Source organism: Vidua macroura, chromosome 1 (assembly GCF_024509145.1).
Source record: "Vidua macroura isolate BioBank_ID:100142 chromosome 1, ASM2450914v1, whole genome shotgun sequence".
NCBI classification, from domain to species: domain Eukaryota; kingdom Metazoa; phylum Chordata; class Aves; order Passeriformes; family Viduidae; genus Vidua; species Vidua macroura.
This window is the reverse complement of record NC_071571.1, coordinates 73,105,842-73,130,188: the sequence shown is the minus strand read 5'-3', so window position 1 is coordinate 73,130,188 and position 24,347 is coordinate 73,105,842. Positions and strand designations below refer to the sequence as shown.

The following is a 24,347-nucleotide window of genomic DNA, read 5'->3' as shown; positions in this document are numbered from 1 at the left end:
TATTTGAGCTGGATTCAGTTTTAATGTTACTAAGCTACACTAGATTCTGACAATTCTTAATATTTGCCCTTTGGCCTCAAGACATTTTTCAAACACACTTCTGATACAGCCAACAGAAACCATGAGAACATCCAGAAAGGGACATCTGTTGCTAAAGTTACAGGTTTATAGCAAAGCAAAATGCCCATCCTCCATATGAGAAAACAGGTAGAAAAATAAGTAACTTTTACCCACGTGAAAGTATAGCAGAAGCTGAAGTCTTTTGGTCCAGGAAGACACAGCAACTTACTAACTCACCTGCACATGCCCAATGTGGACAGTGGACCGAGAGATGGTGTCCAAAGCACCTTGAGACTGACTAACCAAGTTTCCCTCTCTGTCTGCTGTAGGCACATACCAGTTCAGAGCTCCTGAGTCTATGCCACTCGACTCCCCGGTTGGCAGGATAAAAGCTAACGATGCTGACGTGGATGAAAATGCAGAGATTGAATACAGCATCACTGAGGGGGATGGATATGACATGTTTGGAATTACCACAGACAAGGACACACAGGAAGGAATTATAACTGTGAAAAAGGTACACATCTTAACACACTTAACCCCAGCCTCTGAAACACCAGTCAAACCTTTATCTAGCACATATTTGGTTTTCATTTTTAGTGCAATATGTATGTTTTGTTAATTCAAATTCTATTTGTTGGAAATTTTTACACATGTAAAGTTTCTTTTATGCAAGCAATTGGTAACCTTTCTCTTATACCTTCTTTACCAAACCAATGCACAAACTTTGGAATACCTGAGAGAGTAAATTACCTAAGGAGTGCGATGTAACTGAGAAAAAATTCTGCAGACTGAATATACTCACAGAAAAACTCAAGGAATCTCCACCAACCAAATGTTTCTCTATGTTGCTTACAGGTTTTGCTCACTTAGGAGAAGATACTGTGTTAAGACCACAGAAATAATGAGTATTACATTGCCTATTTTTCATTATAAGAGTATGTTGATTCTGCAGCTATAATATATTATAGTATGTGGACAAATTTCTTTTGACTCACATTTTGTAAAAATTTAATATATCTATCAGCATGCTTTTGCTTTGGAAAAAACAATCAGTGCCTTGCAAGATCACAGTGGACATCATCTACTAGGCTGCACATTGGTTGTCAGAAAAGGTTTGAGAAATATTGTTTACAGTGGGTTATCAGGCAAACTTGATAAGGTTACAGATATCATCCTTCATCAATTCAAGTTCAGTCATCACTAGATAGACATTGTGTAGATTTTCCAAACATGCACTTGCTTGTTGATATCAGTACGACACCTGTCATTACTTGTTTTTTAGGAGATGCCTTCCAGGGTCTGATTAGGATATCAGTCTAACTCCGTTTGTATTTCTGTCTGTTGCTGACAGAAGCTGTGAATTTTCTACAATGTAATGGAAAAACGGGGTGACTACTGTCCCCACATTTCTCCAAGTAGTAACAGAGTCTCTAAATGCTGTTTCTTTGTAGTTTTAATGGTGTATGCTATAGTCATAGCCTGTCATAAAATCATATTAGGCTTTGTGAGTGGTCCTGGATATCCAGACACTAAATGCCATGGTGTTTCATTTTGGTGATGGAATGCCAGTATCTAAACAAGCAACACCTAGAAAATCTTCCCTCCTTTAGTGTGTGGTGCCTGTGGGCAGGAAATAGATAATAAATCATCAAAATACCAAAAATTACTGAATAACAGACATGAAGGGTTAAGGTTGTATGAGAAAATTTCCTGGTGTTTAGGAGCTCCAGGTGTAGAATTCCTTGAAAAAGTGGTTTTCTTCCTAGTGTATTATCTGGGCATATAGCCCTTTCTCCTTTCTGCTGGCATTTTAATTCCAGGTCAGGCTCCCATTATCTAGCACAGGCTTCCCACCATTCATCCTGCTCATCTGGCTGAGAATCACAGCAATCCCCACTGACTTCTTAAACTTTATTTTTTCCTTCCCAGGCATTGGATTTTGAAAGCAAAAACTTGTATATTCTCAAAGTGGAAGCTACCAACACTCATGTGGACCCTCGATTCCTGTACTTGGGGCCATTCAAAGACTCAGCCACAGTCAGAATTCAGGTGGAGGATGTAGATGAACCTCCCATGTTCAGCAGACCAGCATACATAATGGAAGTGAAAGAAGATGTTCCATTAAACAGTGTAATAGGAACAGTAACTGCTCAGGATCCAGATGTTGCCAAGAATCCTGTCAAGTAAGCATATACTACTTCAGCTTGCCTGTAAATTTTTTACAGCCTTGATTTTGCTTTTATCATGTCAGCACACACAAAAAAATCCTCACTTGCAACAATGTGAATTGTAGGGCATGCTTGAATATGGAGTATTGTACATGGTAAATGATCTCTCACACTTGAACATATTTAGGTATATGTGAATGTGTTTGCATGGCCTTTGTGTCTTGAATTATATCCTAATCTCTTTAGTAACTAATGTGTGTGGTTATTTCTACCATGAAAAAATTTACTGCAAAAAGACCACTGAGAAAATCTTAGTGTTTTCCTTCCACCTTTAACATTTTCCAGTGCAGTGCAGTGCATCCTCTTAGCTACATGACAGGGGCGTGATTCAGCAGTCTTTTCTTCTTCTGTCTTCTGTCCAAACCTGTTTGACAGAGGCCACATTCATCTTTTCTAAATCACAAGTAGAAATGTCTCAAAATCAGCTCATGTGCACACCCAGGTTCTGATCTCACCTATATAAGTGCAAGGCTTGTAAGATAAGAGTCAGTCTCATGAGCTTCATAAATTAAACTTGCCATGAATCAATAAACTGTTCTTAGAGGAAGTGAAGGAAATGTTAAGGTTGGAGTAGCTATACCTAAGTCTTCTTTTTTTTGTGAATTGTGTATTGTTTCAGTGCATACTGGAGTACTTAAGTCATACAGGATAGAGTATTAAAGAACTTTTAAATATTTGTGTTCTTTAATTAAAGTTCATTGCTACTGACAAGGCAGCAAGAGGGGGAATCGAAAAGTGCAGCAATATTAAATCCAGGTCAATTTTCAGCAAGTTTCTGAGTTGGGCTCCTTGGAAATTCAATAGTTGCCTTTGATCAAAATAGAACAGTGCAGGTTTAATAAAATCTAATCTATCAATACTTTACACTTGTGCAAACAATTATCTTTTATCAAGATTTCTTACAGTAATGAGTAATTTTTAAGCTCTTAGCTCATCTTGTGAAAGCAGTAAATATTATAATTTTAATTTCCTAGATGAACAGGCTAAATCTAAAATGTTTCTGGCAGGAACTATCTTCAGTTTGCATAGCATGCCCTATACATGAATTTCTCTTCAAGACTAAACCTCCTTACTTTAATTAAAGTTTTCTTAAATTTATATCATGACATGCAGCAATTCTCTGGCATTCTGGGCCAGCAGAGCATATTCACTTAAAGAGCAGCATAATGTTTTGCTGACTTTGGTGAGGCCCCAGGACAGAATGAACATCTTTTGTAGCATATTTTCATGGGCATGGGCATGCTAGCATGAAGATGAAAAATTGGTTGGGGTGACACCCAGGCCCCTTGCAGTCTTCATAGGAATCTGCTTTTTTATATCTAATGGCACTGGAGAGTAAGGGGAGTGCTTCCCTCCTTCCCTGTGGTGATAACTACAACCATTTGCATTTCACACCAGCACCAGCTCCTAATTATAAGTGATTTACAGTGGATAGGGACTATGCTGTTCATTGTTGAGTACTGCCTACTGGCTCTTTGCTATTAATTGAATATGTGTGCTAAAACTTATCTAACTTTCAAAGGGCACTTCTTTAATACCGTGTAAGTACTTTGCATATTTTAGTATCAGATAGTTATTGAGCAAAATTTAGCAGAAATGTCAAAACTGATGCAGTGCAGCAGAAAGCTTGTCTACTTTTTACCTTAATAGCATGAAACAGCCAAGTGCAAGGAGAAGAAAAATAAAGATCAGAAAGAGATTAGAGTAATAGAAATAAACATAGCAAGATAAAACATGAAAATCAGTAAGAAAGAAAGGAAATCAGCAGAGAGGCTGAGAGATGTTAACTTGCAATAAATGTAATTTTATGGTACTAATATCTTGGGTATTTGCTAGAATTTAGGGGCATGGGTTGAGTCTGCATCTTTTTGACAGGGTAATTTTTTTTTTTCTCTCATGCAATAGAGATGCTAAATCCTATTTTCTCTCTGAGCTTTGGGGAAGACGCAATTAGACTGTATATATATGACTTGTCACTTGCTTGTCAATTTTTCTTGACAGTTAAAAATAGAATCTTTAGACACTTGATATTACAATGAAAACTTTCCATTTTCTCCTCTGCTCAAGTGAAGATTTCTCTTCTTAAACAAACTGAGTCCTAACTCTGTTAGATGAAAGCCCCTTTGATCTTCCATTAAAGGAAACCTTCACAATATCATTATGAAAATGCACTATGAAAAATTCACACAGACATCCCTTCCTGACCCACAAATCTTCCTGACTTGTGGTTGCATTAGACAGCAAGCTGCTGAGCATCAAAAGACAAAGTGATAGCAAAATATGAAGTGGTTATCTGCCCTGGTTGTAAGGCTGTATAACCATTTGTGACCTGTGTATTGGCAGAGCTAAATTGCATCAGTCTAAATCTTCTAAGTAAGTTTTGCTCTGATTTGACATTGAGATATTACAAAAATACACCAGTACATGTTTGGCTATATTTGAATATGTGTCCAAGTGTAGTAACATTGAGATGCTCTCAAATAGCACTCTACAGTCCAGAGGTGTTATAAAAAAAAAAAGTTTTGCATTCTACTTGTGTTTGATCTACTCATATATAATATGAACCTCTGCATACTGATAAAAAAAAAAAAAAAAAAAAAAAAAAACAATGCTGAAACTGGCACTGCTGTATTGTACATCAGATCTTTTTAAATTGCTAGCTGAGTTTTTTTGCTATAGTAACTCCTCAGAGGCATAATGAAGTTCATCAGTCACTGGAACTGTCTTCCTGCTGTGATTTGATTTACTAAAGTACCCCAGATGAGAATGATCTGCAAACAAATGTAAGGCTAAATTTTGTTTGTGTATTTTACTGACAACATATTTGCATGTGTTAGGTTCTCTCTTTTACCCTTCCCTTCTTCCTGTTATGTACAAGGAGAGACTGGAGTCTACATAGATATGTTTTAACTTCCTAGCTTGTCAAATCCTCAGAGCTTGAAAGAGATGAAGTCCTGAAGTCTGACAAATACACACCCGTAATTTCATTAAATAAATGTAAAAATTAGTTTGATGTTGTCTACTTAATTCTTACTAGGTTGTGATCCAGAAGTCAGAATCAGCACCAATTCAACATAATTAAAAATCCTTGATCAAAAGAGACTGGATTATGCAAACTGAGAAACAGAAGTGACAGTCTAGCTTATTAAAATCATCCTTCTAGAGCAGATTTAATGGTATAATTGGAATATACTTTAAATGCACTGACCTTGTATGTATTTTCTATGGGATGTGAAGAAATAAAATTAACATTCCATTAAGAAACTGTCTCTGCTGGGTTTTTTTTATGAGTTTGAGTTTCCACTTTACAAATGACTGAATATACATATGGCTTTACAAATACTTGTACTTAAAATCCTTAATATCTTGAAGAAGAAGAAGCCCTCAGTGTTACAGCCCTGATAATCTTAGAAAAAGTCCAGAACCTTTTTTTTTTTCTTCCAGATACTGTGCCACAGATTGAATTTGGAAATCTTTCAAAGATAGTGATTGTAATATACCAAGGCATTAAAATGTGCTAAGACAGTAAGATATTTTAAGTGCATTCAAAATACGAAGCTGGAGTGAAAGTAAAATTGAAGCAAAAACCCCCAATGAACAGACAGCTCATGCCTAAAGCTAGTTGCTTATTTAAATGTCTTGCTGAATAAGAGTTTGAAACATAGTATTACAGTTAGCTGGAACAGCTAAACTGTGGAAAATCCTGATATTTCATTTCAAAGAAGAATACAGAATTTAGATTTAACTGCAAAATGGAAATACCAAAGTATTTCAGCTGAAAGGTGTGGAAATGAGCTACAGAATATCGAAAATAATTGAATTCACAACATAACAACATAATATCATATAAAAACCCAAATGAATGAAAGTTAAAATGAAATGTTTACCATATCAAATACTTAGTCAAAATATAAAAGAGTCAAACCAGTTTGTATAAACTTTTTCCTAGTAAGCATTTCAGCCAAGTCAACAATTTCACACGTGCTGTTTAGATTTCAACAAAGTAGCACTTTTCAAGCTGATGGTAACGTCACAATGCTACATAAAGGAACGAAGTTAGTGACACCACAGCTGACTTCCTGTAGCCAAAATTGCAGTACTGTCAGTGAAGTGACAGCAATGAATGAAAACTAAATCTGAACTCCTGAAGAATTAGCTAAGTTTGCCCTTGCAAGTCCTACAAAAATATATTAGCTTTTTGTGCTATTAGCTTTGAATGTCATTTGGGTGCTTCCCTAGGAATTACCATGGAAAAAGAAAAAGAGTTCAGTGCAAATAATTAATACTTGCCATTGTTTTGTTTAGAAAGGTATGCTTCACTTAAATTCTTATTTTCGAATAAGACCTAATAAGTCTAATTTGCAGTAGGCATTATATCCCACGTTTTATTTGCAAAGAAGAAAAAAAATCAGTTACAAGATAATTAACAAGTTAGTTCATTTTAAAATTTTGGCAGAACTACATTTCAACTAGTTTCTTCTATTCTTTCCTTCTTTCATGCAAAGTGTTTCTCAGGATTTAAGGGACACTGCACAGACACTAGGAAATCTGAGCAGAATGGAGGATATGTCTTGCAGCTGCTTCTAGGGCAGAGCAGGGGAGAGAAATTTTTCTTCAGCCTCTGCATTCTCCTGAATTCTGTGGTGGCAGTGAACTCTGCCAGCCATTCTCATGGCCCAGTTTTCATCTGACTGCTTACCAGCTCAGCTGTTGTCTTTACCATTGTCTGGACACAAGGGATAGCAGTAGCTGCCTTGTGTCCATTGATGTGGCGTGCAAGAAGACCAAGGGAGCACACTAGGTTTCCTAAGGATCTGTCCTGCATTGTACATGAGCACACAGTTGGACTGGAAACAAGAGCAGAATAATGCAATTGCATTCTTGCTTTGGCAACATCAGAGACATACTTCTGTCAAAAACCTCCATAATTTATGCAAGAATTTTTCCTTCAGGAGAGATGAAACTGAGTCACAGCATTTGGATCTAGGTAGTAGTGCTCTCTCCTGGGAATTGGAGAGTTCTACTTTTAAACTTGGATTTAGTACAGCTGAAAAAGCAAAAGATCAGATTGAAAATTTGAATCTGTATTTAGACTCTGAGCTCATCCAGAGCTTGTTAGCATTCCTTTGCACACATAGATACCATCAAGCAGGGCTGAGAATGTTAGTTTTAATGAGTTACAACAAACCATTTTGTGATATGTACCGTGGAATAATGAATCTCTGTTCTGTGCTGACTTGATTTGGGAGAACAACCTTTTTAAATGCTGGGAAGTGAAAGATACAAAAGCACCCCAGCTGTCACATTTTGTATCAGAAATGATTTGGAGTAGTTGAGATATCAGTCCATACAAAGAGGTTTTTATAAAGGAAAAGCCAACTCAGCCTTAAAATAAACTTCGTATCTTTCAGGACACAGACTTCACATTTTTCACTAAAAACAAAGCTTTGATGATTCTCAGAGGTATGCAAATTCCGCAGTAATTCATTTATTCAGTGACAATACTCCACCTTCTAAATCAAATCTCCAATGTGTCATTATCCAGTAGCTCAGAAGTAGCTCTTTGTGTGAATACATAAAGACTCTGAAGCCTGTGCTGAAAACAAAAGGAAACCCCATTTACTAGCTGTTTGATGTCTAGTCTTAGAAAATGGTTATAGAACATAGAAATTAAAAGGAAAGCATTCCTCTAACCCCTGTCTCTGCATTTGCAGGTATTCTGTAGATCGTCACACTGATATGGACAGAGTATTCAACATCAATTCAGGCAATGGTTCGATATTCACTTCAAAACCCCTTGACCGGGAAACACTGCTGTGGCACAACATTACAGTAATAGCAGCAGAGATCAGTAAGTTAAACCTAAATATGACTCCTGTCCCTGATGTAATGAATTTAGCCTTCTAGCTGAGTGTGTGGAAAGCGCAGCTGGGCACATGTCAGGTTTATGGATAGCCCACTCAATACTAATGAAGAAGCAGTAACTCTGCAAGAGGTCGTCTGCAGTTTTGTGTTTATTAGGGACACAGTTCATGAAGAGGTAATGTAGCAGGGAGAAAAGGTGGCAGTTCTGTGTTCTCTGATCAGTTATAGCCACTTTAAATTTTGAACATGGTTGTTGAATTCTGAAACTGTTATGCAGCAAAACAGATTATTTAAAGCCAAACTGCATTCCTTGGCTGAATTCAGTCTCATTCAGACTGGATATTTTTAAATAAGGCTAAAATGGCTGGGCTGAGGTGGGTGCTCAGATCTTAGTCAGTTTTATGCACCTCAATTTTTTACTTTGTGTGCAACCTTTGAAACTACAAGCTGCAGCTACAAATCAGTCTGTCACTTAGTTTAGATTGTTCCAAAGTAGTAATCTTGTGATAACACTAGACACGCTGATTTTAGAAGTCAAAATGCCAGGTGTTTAAGATAAGGACATGTGTTCTTGGCATTAATAAACAATATGCTTTGTTTTAATACATTATCTATAAGTACATCACATGCTCGAATATCAGGGAATGCAATTTTATTTGCTTTTGCAGAGTCACGGTGCCTATGTTTATGGTGGAATGGTAGATAAGTTTAATATAAGCACCAGTTCTGTGACTGTCACAATGTTTCTCTGCAACTCAGTGGCTAAAAAGCTTTTGATTTTTCTGAGAAAATGTAAGCTCTGCTTTTTTTTGTATGGGTATATGGCTTGATTACCTGCTTAGCAGTGAGAAAAGTGTAATAAGTTCAAGATTACTTGACTCAACTTTATTGTGTAAGTCTTCTTTAAAACTGAAAACTGATGTAAAACAATGCTACTGAGGCAAGCAAATGGGGTTATATGAAGGAGTAGTGGGTATGAGCCTATAGGAATGACAGGACATTAATAGTTTCTCAGTCTCATGAAAGTTTGCACCATTTAATGCTAGGTATGGGATTTCAGCACACCAAACACTGAATGTTAGTTACATGGCTGTGTTTCTATTAAGTTCTTGAAGGTGGGTTCTAGGGTCAAAAATTGTACACTAAAGGCAGCTTCTGGGTAGAGCAGAAGGGAAAAATAAATGCCTAAAAGGAAAGAATAGCAAGAACATTTAGCATTGACAATAGGAAGAACACTTGCATTGACCCCAGCTGGGCTGAAATAACATACAGTATAGAAAACTGTCCAAAATCCAGCTTAGCATCTATAGGAAGTACTCATTTGATTTCTTGCTTCTTCCCCTAAGCACAGACCTTCTACTGGACCAAATCTTCTCAACTTAACGTCCTGAGTCTGATACAGGCTTCTGTCTTAATTACCATTCCTCTTTATTCTGAATCATTTCAGGCTGGAACAAACCTGCTTCCTAGGGTGTGCTTTATTAAGCCTAGACAAAATTTGGAATAACTAGGGTATATGTCTTCCAAAGGAAATTTTTTTGGTTGAAATGTACTTTTCTGATCCAGGACAATTCACTAATTTTAGTCTCAAGAGACTAGACTGGAAAGTACCACTGCTTATTGTTCCTGGCAAACCCAGAAATTTCTAGCAAGGCTACTTGAAGTCCCATACCACTAAATTCCATAGAATCATTTATTACTCTCGGTGACATTATCTCATCAAGCTCCAAGTATATTTCATTGAAGTAATCTAAAAAAAAATCCAATCAGGTTACAGGCAGGGTACGCCTTCAAATGTGTGGGTGCTCCCTTTGATATAGGAAAAAAAATAATTATAAAGTCATAAACAGAAACACCTTTCAGTGATGACTGCTCTTGATTTGGCTTTACAGTTAAAAAAAAAAATACAGAAGTTGTTTTGCCTTTGTCTAGAATTGTCAGTAAATGTAGATTGCTCCAGTTCTAAATGTTCTCCTTTTTCACCAATATGAGCTGCAATTGCTCAGCAGCCCAGAGAATCAGTCATGCTGTGACTGCTGCACATAAATAGTTGGTGAAACCCCAGGTCAGTACATCTGCCACAGTGAGACAACAAACTGGCATTAAAACGTGGGACACAGGGCCAGTGAGTCACAGCTGCAGAATTACAGCTGATTTACCAAAGACAATTCCCAGAGTGTTTTTAAATATTTGCTACTTAATACTTATGGGTAAGTCAAACATTGGCAGGACTTTGAGGCTGTATTCTGGGAAAAAAAACACCTCTGTAACAGTTTTATTGCTGGCTCAGCAGAAAACATATCTCTATACAAAGAAATAGATTTAGGCAGTATGTTGAGTCTATGGAGATGGAGCTCAGCAGTAATTAAGTGATAATGCTAACAAATGAACCTACATGAATTAATTTGCACAAATAATTTGAAAGATGATGACACAAAATATTACAAAAAAAGACTTGAAGATGTATATTGATTTCCATTAAATCAGAGAAGAGGTGTATGTTCATAGAGCCTAGAGTTTATATGAAGCTTCTGTTTATTATAATATGATTTTTAATTGTGAGAACCTTAATCATCTAGAAGTAAAATGAAAATATATAGGTTAAGGTTTAAAAAGCAGGAAAGAAAACTTCTCCTTCTTTAGAGGAGAAGAAACATGTTTGTCAATATATTTGAATGTATTTGTTTGAAAAGTATACCCTACAAAATAGTCTTGCCAATAGTCCTGTGACTTCAAATGAATGCCTTTGATTTCTGCCTCTTATAAAAATTCAACTCTTTTATTGATGTATTTTAGCAAAGAATTCAGCTCAGTCCATATTATACATAAACTGTTATTTTATACATCGAATTAATTTAGCCCAATGGCTGATATTAGAAAGAGGTTTATGCCTAATGGAATCATATTAACTTCAATGGGACTGTGGAGCCTTAAAGCACAACGTTTTGTCCAAATGACTGAGCTCTGTAATACAAATAACCAATGCCAATTTTGGAGAAGGCATTTTCACATTTGTAAAAGGATGATAAACACATTAATAGGACTTGTATTAAAGTCAACAAGTTACTATAATGAATAAATAGAATCTGCTATAATGAATAAATATAATAATAAAATCAGCAAGCTACTATAATGAATGCTTGTGGAAGAATATAGCAGAATCTTAGTTCTGCTATAATGATAGGTTGAAATGCATTGATAAACCATATTAGCGTGGGTAGGAGATCAACATAGGTAATTCAGTGGGAGCCCTCATGTAGGAGAGGGGAAGGTATTTGTTCTGAAAGAAATTATCTCAATCACACTCTTTTCCTCAGATTTCTCTCTCTCACATTCCCATACCCACATAATCCTAGGTGGATATTGTGTGATATGCAGCACAAAGGAGATGGATCAATGGTAGTGTCTCTTGGATTTCTTTCAGCTAGTGATGACAAATTTATCTGGGACCAGATCTTGTCCATTTTAGGTGTCAGTGGTTGTTATGGTGTGACTTTTTGCCTCAGAATCTTTCCTATTTCACCATGCATGGCCCTAGGCAAAGTTACTGCCACTGCTTTTCTTCCTTATTCTGTGTATCATTTTGACTAAAGCCTGTCTCCTCCCAGCAGGAAAAGGAATGGTCTATACAGTATGGTGTGCTTCCAGATGTTTTTATTTTTATCCAGAAAGATGATAGTGTTTTCACTAATATTCTGTGTTCAGGAATATCTCTGTCAATTTCAGTCTCTTGACACTATGCAGTCCTTATAGGTTAAAAAAAGATTGTTTACATAGGGGGATCTGCAGGTTCTATATAGAGTTTATGTTTTTCAGCTGATACACTTCAGTATTTACTCTAGAACATCAGACAAAAAAAATCACAACAGGTTAGAAAGCATCTGTGATCACAGCTGCAGTCAATATTTCTATAAAATAATGATAATCATGGTACCTTAAGGAACTGTGCTACAAGATTTGTAGGGCACAGAGTATTATATTTAACAAGTGGAGGAAAAAAAAAAACACTCAATCTCATCCTCATTACTCTTCCTGTTGGAGAGCTAAGGAAGGGAATATGTTCTAGATACTTCACAGCCACCAAACAGTATCAGTCGGGCTAATAAATAGATTTAATTTAGTTCCAGTATTATATTTACATATATCACACATACATTCATAATCACACTTGGAATGATCAAAAGAATTTATAACTCCTGGACTCCTACTCCATCATAACTCTATATTTACACAGAATTAGAGTAATGATACTACATTCATCCCATAATACACTCACCAGAAATCAACAAAATGTAAGTGAAGTGTTCTGAATGAGGAGAATTGAGCCACCAAGTCTGTCCTTTTTTTCCACTGCACTGAGTCAGTAACTGGGCTAAATAAATTCTGGTTTTGTCATTTCAGACAACCCAAAACAAAGCAGCCGTGTCCCCGTGTTCATTAAGGTCTTGGATGTAAATGACAACGCTCCAGAGTTTGCCATGTTTTATGAGACCTTCGTCTGTGAGAACGCAAAGGCAGAACAGGTGTGTTGTCTGCTCGTACTAAGAAAATATTCCAAATTAAATGAGTTTTACTTCTACTCTTGCATTACCTCATCAAGCGGTGTACTTTGCATTGCATCAAACTTAATTGCAAAATTAAACAGTGGCTTCACAATATCTGAATTCACTCAGTATTCTTCCAGCTGACATGATGGTATGTTTTTGAGCATTATTTTCTGTACTGCACCTTGTTACCCCTGATTTATTTTCATTCTTTCATCCTTTGCTTTATTCAGGCACCTCCACTGTCTTCTTCAAAAACAATTTCATGTCTGTAAATGTTACAGGTCCTGTCTTTGATACAACTATATCCTGCTAGATAACTCTCAGTCTACTACTCCTATTGTGAAGTAGTTCAAAGTTGCAGATGATTTGGAAGATTCAGCCAAGCAATTTCTGTGACATGAGATTTGGGTAGATAAATATAAATTCAGCTTGGATTGTCTCACCTTTCATCTTTATTCCTTGTCACATGCAAAGGTTTCCTACCCATCTGCAGTGGCATTAACCCAAGCCTTCTGGTGAAATCAACATGATTTTCCTGCCAGCTTTCAAATTCATTACGTCACTCCCTAGGAGTATAATAGTATGGTGACCCCAAACAGCATCAGGAGCATATGAATGACTTTTCTTGAGCTCACCATAGCAACATCTCTGCCTTGAAGCAGAAGAAAAAAATTATTATGAAAGATTGTTTTTACAGGTTTTTTTTTTAGAATATGTAAATAAATATATAGTTCACTGACTTAGGAGATAATTCTGTTCTTATTGTTTCAGCTGATACAAACATTAAGTGCTGTTGATAAAGATGACTCTTACAATGGACATCAGTTTTCATTCTCCTTAGCTCCCGAGGCTGCCAGCAGCTCAAACTTTACACTACAGGACAACAGAGGTGAATTTCTAGGAAGACTTTTCTTTATTATCTTATCCTTGCTTTCAGTCTTCAGATGAAGATTTAATGCATGCTTTGTGTTTCCAGACAACACAGCAGGGATTTTCACTCGAAAAACCAGATATAACCGGCATGAAACAAGTACCTACTTCTTGCCAGTGGTAATATCAGACAATGATTACCCCATCCAGAGCAGCACTGAAACGGTGACTATTCGGGTGTGTGCTTGTGACCATCGAGGAAAGATGCTGTCCTGTAATGCAGAAGCCTTGATTCATCCTACTGGTCTTAGCACTGGTGCTCTTATTGCCATTCTTCTCTGCATCATTATATTACTTGGTAAGTAGCTCAGGGACATTTTGTTCCTTTCATGGCCATTTTGCATTGCTGTAACGATTATTCCAAGACTAGGACAAAGGAAAAGTAAAGACATCATTGTCTTATCCTGTACATATATTATTGTATTTTTTCTTCTGAGGGCTGCTACAGATGGGGTGTATAGGGCACAACCAATCTAACCTTAGTTATCTAAAAGTTAGCGATATATGAGGGATAGGAGACAGCTGGGCTCCACTCTCTGTTCAATGGAAAGAGACACCTGTAGAGAGACATTTACCCCATCCCATCCCATCCCATCCCATCCCATCCCATCCCGTCCCGTCCCATCCCATCCCATCCCATCCCATCCCATCCCATCCCATCCTTTATTGGTATCTAAGGAGGACCAGACACATTACTCATAACCCTCTGCAGGTGTCCATCCCTTTCTGTTGACCACAGAAAGAAGGCAGATAACTTAGTTTTGAGGAATTAACTTTCCATTTCTAAACTGAGGAGAAAAAAGTCTCAGTACTTTTTTTCTGTTGGAAAAGGATGCTGAATGATATTGAGGGACTCTCTCAAAGGCTGCAGGGCCCTCCATTACAGCCACCTGTGATTAGAAAGAGGTTGAATCCTGAGGGTGAGGATGTGTAGAGGGCTCTGGCTATGGCACTTACAGGTGGTCAACTTTATACACACACACACACACACACATATATATATATATGTATATACATATATATATATATATATGTATATATATATATATAAGGACAGTTTGCAACATCTCTCACATATCTGCCAGGTTCCACCCCTCTTGCACTGCAAACAGAGATAGTTGGCCACTTGGCCATTATCTGTACCTGTTCATCTGGGGGCAACTGTACAATACAACATAGGCTGTTCTCTGGGATGTGTTTTTAGGATGATAGGAGAAAAGAAGGGTGTCAGACCAATTTTACAGTGGGGCCAGGCAGGGGAGAAAATGTTTCCTTCATGATTCTACTTCTTTTTACCATACTCCTATCTTCCTTGGACATGCTACTCACTACTGCAGAGTCTTCCTGATCTTTACTTTTAACAAAATTTCCCTCTCCAGTAATGAATCCAAGATGAGGTTGTGGTTCTTGGACCCTAACAATATAGTCATGACTTGCTCAAATAAGCTCTATCCTGTTTTCAAAAAAGATTCCCACAATAACAATCTGATCTTTAATTCACCATTAAATTCATTTCTCAAAACACAGTATCATTGCCCCTAAGGGCTGAGTTCACTTTGTATTAAGTTCCTTACCAGAAAAAGTAATGTAATGCTGCAGGTAGTCTTGCACTCGTTAGTACAACTCTGCTCATTAATATCAATCTGACATTAAACGATTTCCTGTTTTATGTCAATCGAAAATAATTGATTCTGTGTGCTAAGCAGCACTTTATGTCAATTACTGCTCATGCCACCATGCACCATAAGCAGATTTTCAATTAACTCAGCTATATAATTTTCTATTTTCAGGCTGGTTGTAGGGTTTGAATGTGCAACCACTACTGAGTGAAAAACAATACTCTGGGCAGACCTGAACCACAACTCAAAGATTATCAGCAACAAAAAGTGCCTGTAAATTGCTAGGTTTATATGCAGTTTGAGTAAGTTTAGCATCTTATCAGGAGTTTTCAGATACTGCTGAACACAGACATGCAAATAAAGGTGATGTACTTCAACATGTAGCTTATGATGGGGTCTTTTTCCTGCAAGTTCAGCACAAAACAGTAAAATCCACAGATCAGACGTGAAGTATTTATCAAAGCCTCATCCTTGCATGTTTTGTGTAACACTGTTTTTGTAATGAGATACTTCTGCAACTCTTTGATATAAAATCTATCATTCCTTTGCTTTCTCAGACCATTCTACCAGTCACTGTTCCAGAAGCCCATTACAAATTGACACTGTGTTTTTCAAATTCTCTAAAATATTCTCCAGATATCTCTCTTCTTTCATACACATCTTTCACCAGTCCTTCCACACAGTGCCACAGCTTTTTGCTCTTGAGGAAGACAACTACAATTTTGTACAGCAGCACAAAGAAGCATCACTCAAACTAGGACCCTTCTCTGACACGATAAATAAATCCTCATAAGTAGGCTGAGGTCTTAATGCAATCTGAACCACCTCTCCTAATCCTTCAACTTCACCATCCATTTCCTTTCAACTCATATTGACAGATGTTCTTCCTTATTCACAGTATTCCTATGGTAAAACACAGCATTTTCCTACTTTATCCTGTCTTTTTGGTGACCTTCCATACTCAATCTACAAGATGCCCAGGCACAGCTACAGATAGTATTTTGCCCTAATCAATCCTGCAAGGGAACTTATTATTTAAAAAAAACAACCACCAAATCAAACAAACAAACAAACAAACAAAAAAAAACAAAAAACAAAAAAAAAAAAAACAAAAAAAAAAAAAACCAAAAAAAAAAAAAAAACAAAACAAAACAAAACAAAAAAACAAACAAAAAAAAAAAAAAACCAAAACTGGAACCAACAAAACCAACAAAAATCCAACCAAAACAAACAAAAAACAACCACCTCCCCTGACCAAAAGAAAAAAAAAAAACCAGCAAAATTTGTCTGTCAAAGGAAACTAAGAATTATAAGGTTCAATGGAATAAAGTTTTGGGTTGGGTACAACCCTAGTCCTTGACATTGACCTTAAAAGGTTACAACCGAGGAAAGGACTGAAAAAAAATTCTTTAAGAGTTACTGTGCTTAACTCACATGCCATTTTAGAAGCAAAGCTGACATGAAGGATCATTGTGATCCACCTTATCATCTCACATCAATGAGTTTAGGCATTTCTGCTTTGCTTTGCTATGAAAAAACTGTAAAGACAGCAAGATGTGTCCTTCCTGGAGTTTGCACATCAGAGCTGAAATGCTAGGCACTGCAAACCTCAGACTACCAAAGCAACACTGACAGCAGAAATGCATCCCTGTTCCTTGCTACTGTTAATTTGTCAGTATTCAGCCATTTACATCTCCATGTAGAATACAGCTAAGAAATCTGAAATGAACTTCTATAGGAAAGTGTTGACCATATCCCTTTCCACACTCTGTGTCCACTTCTCCGTCACTACTGAAAATCATTAGTGAGTAAAAATATTAAAATTTGCATCAGGATCATGGAAAGAATTCCTTCCCTACAATTAAATGAAAAATATGTGTATGCAAACACACACTTTAAAATGAAGGACATAAAATATGTTCTAGAAATCTGCCTTTGTCAGATTAAAAAATACCTTTATCATATCTCATCAGTTCATTATTTAATTTGTGTACTTTTCAAGGCGATGTACATTGTAAAAACCTTCCAGGGAAGTTAATAAAACTCAGACTTTGTGGTGGCTGAAAATCCACTCCATATTCCAAGCTTTTTTCCCAGAGGAGCATAGATTTACTTATTTTGAAATTCTGCTTTGCTAAGATCAGTAGATACCATCCTTGTCCATTGCATATTGTCCAAGGGGTTCAACATAAATAATACTGATGTTACTTATTCTGGAGAAAGTGTTTCTTCCTTCCCAGCTGTCATGAAACTAGTTCTGTTATCAAGGTGACAAAATTAGTATATGGCTCTGGGTAACAAAGTGCCTACCAGCAAAAAGACACTCTGCTTGGCTTTCTACAAGCTTGACATCTCCTTTCTGCTGTGCATCCATGCCATTTCATCTCCCAAGGAATTCACAGGCAGAGCAAGCGCAGCTTGAAAATCTGATGTGCATATTTTCAGTTTTTTGAAACATCTTCTCAAACTTCAAGCTCAAGCAGAGGCACAGCATTTCTTCTGGGCTTTAATGGAGTTGGGGATTAATCTTCTTTCCCTTTCTCTTTCACTGTTGTTTTTGTTTGCAGTTACTGTGGTGCTGTTTGCAGCACTGAGACGACAGCGGAAAAAAGAGCCTTTGATAATTTCCAAAGAAGACATCAGAGACAACATTGTCAGTTATAATGATGAAGGTGGTGGAGAGGAAGACACCCAGGCATTTGATATTGGCACGCTGAGGAATCCCGAAGCCATAGATGATAATAAATTACGCAGAGACATTGTGCCAGAAACGCTTTTTCTGCCGCGGCGGACTGCAACAGCACGAGATAACACGGATGTCAGAGATTTCATTAACCAAAGGTTAAAGGAAAATGACACTGATCCAACAGCACCCCCGTATGACTCATTAGCAACCTACGCGTATGAAGGTAATGGTTCTGTGGCCGAGTCCCTCAGCTCCTTGGAGTCGGTGACTACGGACGGAGATCAGGACTACGATTACCTCAGTGACTGGGGACCTCGGTTTAAAAAGCTGGCAGATATGTATGGCTCAATGGACAGTGACAAAGACTCTTAATATGTTGTCTTATTTTATTTTCCTCTTTTTTTTCTGTTCCTCATTCCCAGAAACAGCACTGGGATATGTGAAGTGGCTATTTCTTTCTGTTTCTCATTCCCAGAAACAGCACTGGGATATGTGAAGTGGCTATTTCTTTCTGTTTCTCCACAGTTGTTTGAAAGGGTTCTCTATTCTACCCATTTGAATTGTCTAATGACTGCAGTCTATGTGGGTTAGCCATCAGAAAACTTTCTCTAGTATCATTTTATGAGCTTCCAAGAGGCAAAATCCTTATTTTTTGAGTGCATCCAGTTTACCAAGCCAATCTTACAGGCACAGCAGTAGTGGAGGGAAAAAAAAAAAGGATCAGATGGGGAGCAATATTTTTACTTGTTCTGCTTATATTGTAAATTGGAGTATATTACTGTTTAAGCTCACTTGCTTTTTACTTGTATTCAGACTATTCAGCTCAGACGACTGCTCTGTCGATTGTGTATTGCACATCCCAATGTAATGAGGTACCCTAGTTTACCCTATGTATTATAGTCAAAAGTAGTGGTGATGGAATGAAGGTTTATTATACAAGTAGAGTAAGCTGAGAAAAGAATATCAAACACGCATTTTACTCATGAGGAGAGTAGAGAGGCTTAATGGTCATTTAAACCTGAGTGTTTCTCTAGAACTCACCGTTTCCCAATTGCACTGAATCATACTAACACACACATATATATAGTTCATTGACTGCTCTGTATATATTCTTTGGACCTAGCATTGCTGGAGAGATGTGCGTGTGTGCACGTGTGTGTGGTCAGTAGCCCCAGTATATAATTCTTAGATGGTTTCCCCATTCTAACCCAGGCTTGCTTTGCGATACAGGGAAAGTCATCAAATCCAGCTCTGGATTAGGTCATGGCTTAGAGGAAGGAACAGATCATAACTGTGCTTTTGCTTGCACTTCCTCAGTCGGCCTCCACCTGCACATCAGTTCAGTGATGGTGACTGTCCTGGCGACGTGGTAGTCAGGGTGTTCATATCCAGCTACTCCTGCCTGTTCTTGTGTGCAGGTGGGGGAGGAGTGACCTCAAGGCGACTGCCACCCCCTGGGGCAAAAGGAGCAACTGCAGAGGTGGGAAGTGCTTTTTTTGTCCAGACCTTCTCTGCCTGGATGTCCGGGATGGATTCCTGACTGACTCTCTGCCCAGTTTTGCTATCTGTAAAATGGGGAAATAATGCCTACCTCATCAGGATGTTGCAAGAACTATGTAAGACATTTGGAAAATGCTTTAGAAATGGAAAACACTGGCATTCTGCCAGATGAAGTAACTTTTCATGCTTTTGGGTAGTTGTTTCCATTTTTTTTATTCCAGACTCAAGCCCTGAATAAACAAATAATGGTCATTCCAGTGGCCTAAAAAGTGGGGTTTATAATTATAATTCATATTTAAAGTAAACTACTCAGTCAGGGTTGTTAAAGACTTCAACAAAAGGTGAAATTTTAACTGCAAGTTTCTCTGTGTATGTTTATCTGCTTTGCCAAACAAAGTAATTTTTGTCCAGGTGTGGAGTGGGGGAAGTTGCCATAATCTTGGGCCAAAACAGTTTTCTTTATAGCTTGCACACCACTCAGTATTTCAAATGGTTTTTCAAACATGTAGTGGCTGCTCTTCAAACCCAGACATCTAGGAGAGGCTCTCTGGAGAAAACCCTAAGGGGTTGCCATGGAGCATATCTGATTCCAGGAGTTAAACGCCACCCTGTGTCCCAAAGCAGGGAACCAGCCCATGGCAATGTGCCAAGGAAAGAAGGAATTATTATTTTTAAAATACCTCATGTGTATCTATTCTACTTTATTTGAAACAGTATTTAATACCAGAATTACAGGAATGGATCTATTTTCGTCCTCCCCCAAATCTTAAGTTAATCATTTTGAAAATTAAACAGCTCCAATTTACTCCAGAAATAAAGAGAGATGAGAAAAAAAGTTAATAAACAGAAAACTAAGCACAATTAAAAATTAATCCCTGGAATTCATTACTCCTTGTGAGTTAAAGAGAGCAGTGAGAGTCCCAAGTATTAGACTTGTACAACCACAATGACGGAATTTTAGGTTTTGTGGACCAGCTCAGAGTGTTTTAAGTTCAACAGGGTGTAGTTCCCAATTCCATCTCTTAGTGGGGAGCTGAGCTGTTGCAACCATCATAATGGCAATGGCATGGCTAGAGCTTTATTATGTCATCTTCAGGTCCCCTAAGTTATTTAAGATGCTAAAAGCCTAGCTCTTCATGGCTTCCTTGAAATTGGAACTTCTAGGAAACAATCTGTCCAACAGCTGGCTCTGGCAGACAGGAGAGACCATCTGGATTTCAGATACGTGGAGGAACAGCAGATACTCAGCACTACAGGTCCCTTACTTCGGGCTATTCCCCTCACACAGTGTCAGTGGGGTCAGCAGATCCTGCCAGGGGCTCTCCCCAGTGGCTTCCTAACACATCCCTCTCTCATCCTTCACTCTGGGGTTGCCTCCAGCAAATAGCCCCAAGCTCAGAATCCAGCTGGATGCCTGAAGTGCGCCAGTGAACTGTCCCTTCCCTTCCTTAAGCCTCAAGGAAACAGACTGGTGTGTGGAGGGATGGCAGAGGTGGCTGTGATGTTGTTCAGCCCTGCAAGCCACCCCCAGCTCACTGGGAAGAGGGAGTTGGTGGCATTTGACTGAAGACAGCTACAGTGCCCTGAAGGGGCTGGGCCACTCTACAACTCAGCAGCCTGCATTAGTCACTTCTTGGGTGGGATAATGGGACAGGAGGATCATGAACTTCTTGTAACTATTTTCCTATGTTTGTACAGTGATTTAGCGATTGTTAGTAGCAGTCCAAGCGCAAGTGTTAGGTTGGTTTGGGGTTTTTTTTACTTTTAATTCAAAGCTGGTTTTATCTTGTCCATTGAGTGACAGAGTAAATAATAGAGTGGCTACTCGTGCCTGTTATGTAAATATATTATATATATAAAATTATGTTATGTCACCACAAATATGGTGCCTGAATAGCAAATGCATTCTTCTAAGAAAATTTGAGGCAAACTTGCATCCAAATTATTATTTATGCATCTAGGTTTTAAGGTCTATTTTTTTCTTGCAAATTAAACAGATTAGAATCTCTCACACAGCAAGGAGAGTTTAATTCTTTCTTTTCTCCTTGCTTGGCAGTACCACAAAGTGCAATTTATAAAATCAGTACTGCATTCTAAATATTGAAAGTGCCATATTGCAGTGAATACAAAACTTTGCAGCAGTATTTCTTTGCACTTTGTTGCATGGTGGTGTGCTAGATGATAGAAATGAGTATTTAACAATGCTTTCACACAGTGCTACAATTGTCATTTGTAGATAACCAGTTGTTGGACTATGGGCTATGAAGTGGCTTTAAAGGCTGTTTTAAGCCTGCTCTTCTTACAACCACACCTACTTCAGAAGAAAAAATATTATTATGCAGTTTAGATAAGCCAGGTAGAGAGATAAAAATGCAGTCGGCTTTTAAATTGGGAAAGCATCTGACCTAACAACAGGAAATCTATTAAAAGATGCCAAGGAATTCAGGGGAGTCAACATGAAACAGGGACCTGGTAGGCTATGCCAGTCATGCTACTGCAGAACAATAACATCTCTACACCTGAAACAGAATAAGATTTCTACAGTAACTATTTCATCTCAACTCCCAAGAGAGTCACTTTACCCCAGAAAACTGGTGGGGAGTTGTTTTTGTTTTGTGTCTGCTAAGGTGTTTTTTACCCCAGGAGAACTACTTCAGGTAGTTCTCAAAAACTCTCAGAAAGTTCTTCAGAAACCCAATTCTGTGCCACAGCAGCACCAGTGTAGGGAGACACAGCAGCCTGTGCCTCCAGTGCAGCTGTTTCAGGACATCTCTCTGTGCAGACAAGTGCTTTCAAGAGAGCTGAGGCAAAGACTTGCAGAGAGCTCTGCACAAGGCTCTACCAGCAGTATCACAGGACTGAGATGTGTTCCCAAACCTGACAGAGATGGAGTTGTGTCTAACCATGAGACAACTAAATTGTGGGTATTTTTCAGTTATATCTGTTAAAAATGTGCTGGAAAAGATAGGTAGTAGAAGAACATGCCACCTATACCAACCAAAATGTTTTCTAAATTTTTCCTAAGAAACATATTTGTCTGGTCTTGCTGCAGGTGTTTCTTCACTGCTAAATATGAAGGGAAGAGGCAACCTTCAAATAATCCACTTTAGGAAGTAGCAGTCCACATTACAAGTTACAGCTTTTCCATTTCTCTGTTATGAAAACAAAACAAAATAAAAATAATCCCACAAAACCAAGAGAATGAACATCTGCAGTACCATAAAACTCAGAGCAGTTGTAGAGAAGTATAGCAGAGAGAAATGGCTTTAGAAATGTATGTCTACACATGTACAGTTTGAAAACCAGAATTATCCATGTTGAGCAGAACCAGCAGTGGACTTCCAACACTTTCAGGTTTCCTGACACACCACAGGGAGATCTGCATGGATAGGGAGAAAGACATTTCTTTTACACCGAGCAACTTAAATCCAGGATGTTTCCATGTAGCTCTCTTTGAAAGAAAGTCGTGTTACATTTCTGCAGCAGAACTATCTTGATGGTCTTCTGCAGGGTGAATTCCAGATATGGTTTTGAGCAGGTAACTCTCTGCAAGCACCACTATGTTAGTTCTACCTGCCACCATCTGTTAGAAAGGTCTCTCCATGTTTCCTTTGGCTATGAGAAGCATTGAAGTGTTTCAGAAGACCACTGTCCCAAATGGATGCTGCCATCCCCTGCCTATTTGCATTTCAATTAACTCTGCAGTCTGAGCTGCCTCACCAAATGAGAGCTGACAAAGTAACAGTCATTATGCTGCTTCCAGTGGGTATGAAATATGTCATAAGCTGTGAAAGGCAGGATTTTTCCAACCCATCTACACCTTTGAATCAGCAGCCTCATCCAATAAATGTCAAAGCCACAATATTTTTTGCTTTCAGTTCAGTCTTTAGAAAGATTTCTTTTCTCAGAGATTGTTTCTGCACTTAAAGAGGAACAAAAGCATATTTAATGTCTAGAGACTCATGCGTTGCTTCAGAAATAAAAAAAACACAGGACTCCAACATAATGCTTTAATACCAGTCTCTGCCCTCAGCATTTTTATTTAAGCCAGCTGAAACAATCTTGATCCTGCCCATCATTTTGCAATATTACACTTTTGAGCCCAGATCTGTGTTTGTCATACATTAAAACAGTTTCCTGAACAGTTCATAAAATTCAGTGGTAGGTATCCAAAAGCTGTGGCTGGGGTTATAGGAACTACAAGTGTCAGAGAACTGAGCATTTCAGGAAGAAGAACAGGAGGTGAATTGTGTGGGGGTGAAGGGAGGTAGTCAGTCATATGCAAGGCAGGTCCATGGCACTTAAAAGCCACAAAGCTATCATTTTGTGCATAGAGTTACTGGATTTCAAAGGAGTTTTTACAGAACCTGCCCTTATCCTTTTTTCTTCATGTATCTTTGGCTTTCTTTAAAAATAAATTTTAAAAGAAAAAAAAGAAAAAAAGAAAAAAAAATAAAAAGGAGTGCTGCTATGTTTAAATTTCTCCTACCACAAAGTCAATTTGACAAATAAGGCATAAGTCCAGCATACAGAGAAATCCTTTCCATTCCCATGGGCTTTTGACTTTTCCTATGAGACTGCACTATTTATGTAAATATACTTGGAGACACTTTCTATAAGCTTTTAGTTTTCTATGATCTATTACTTTAGTGTTTATTAAAGATACAAACTTATAGAACTATTAAGCATTCAGGTGAACACAACAAAGAAAGAACACTGCAAACACAAAATCGTTCTGGATTTTGACACATAAAAAACTCTTCAGAATCACTGTACTGTTTTAATTCTGTGATAATTTTCATTGCTTTGAAAAAATTAAACTTAAAAGAAAGGCCTTATAATAAATGCTATGTGCATCTTAACTGTGTTACTGAGCGAAATCAATCTGGCAAACTCCTATTGCGATTTG

The 24,347-nt window shown here is 37.8% G+C and overlaps 1 protein-coding gene across 1 annotated transcript in view; it reads left to right on the top strand.

The window, feature by feature from the left end:
• The window catches only part of CDH6 (cadherin 6), a 96,686-nt gene extending 78,376 nt beyond the window's left edge, over window positions 1–18,310 (top strand). The window contains exons 6-12 of the mRNA XM_053977697.1: window positions 390–577; window positions 1,993–2,246; window positions 8,006–8,142; window positions 12,558–12,679; window positions 13,475–13,592; window positions 13,680–13,931; window positions 17,820–18,310. Coding sequence (XP_053833672.1) covers window positions 390–577; window positions 1,993–2,246; window positions 8,006–8,142; window positions 12,558–12,679; window positions 13,475–13,592; window positions 13,680–13,931; window positions 17,820–18,310 — 1,562 coding nt within the window. The remainder of the gene's footprint in view (window positions 1–389; window positions 578–1,992; window positions 2,247–8,005; window positions 8,143–12,557; window positions 12,680–13,474; window positions 13,593–13,679; window positions 13,932–17,819) is intronic.
• Window positions 18,311–24,347: the final 6,037 nt, after the last annotated feature.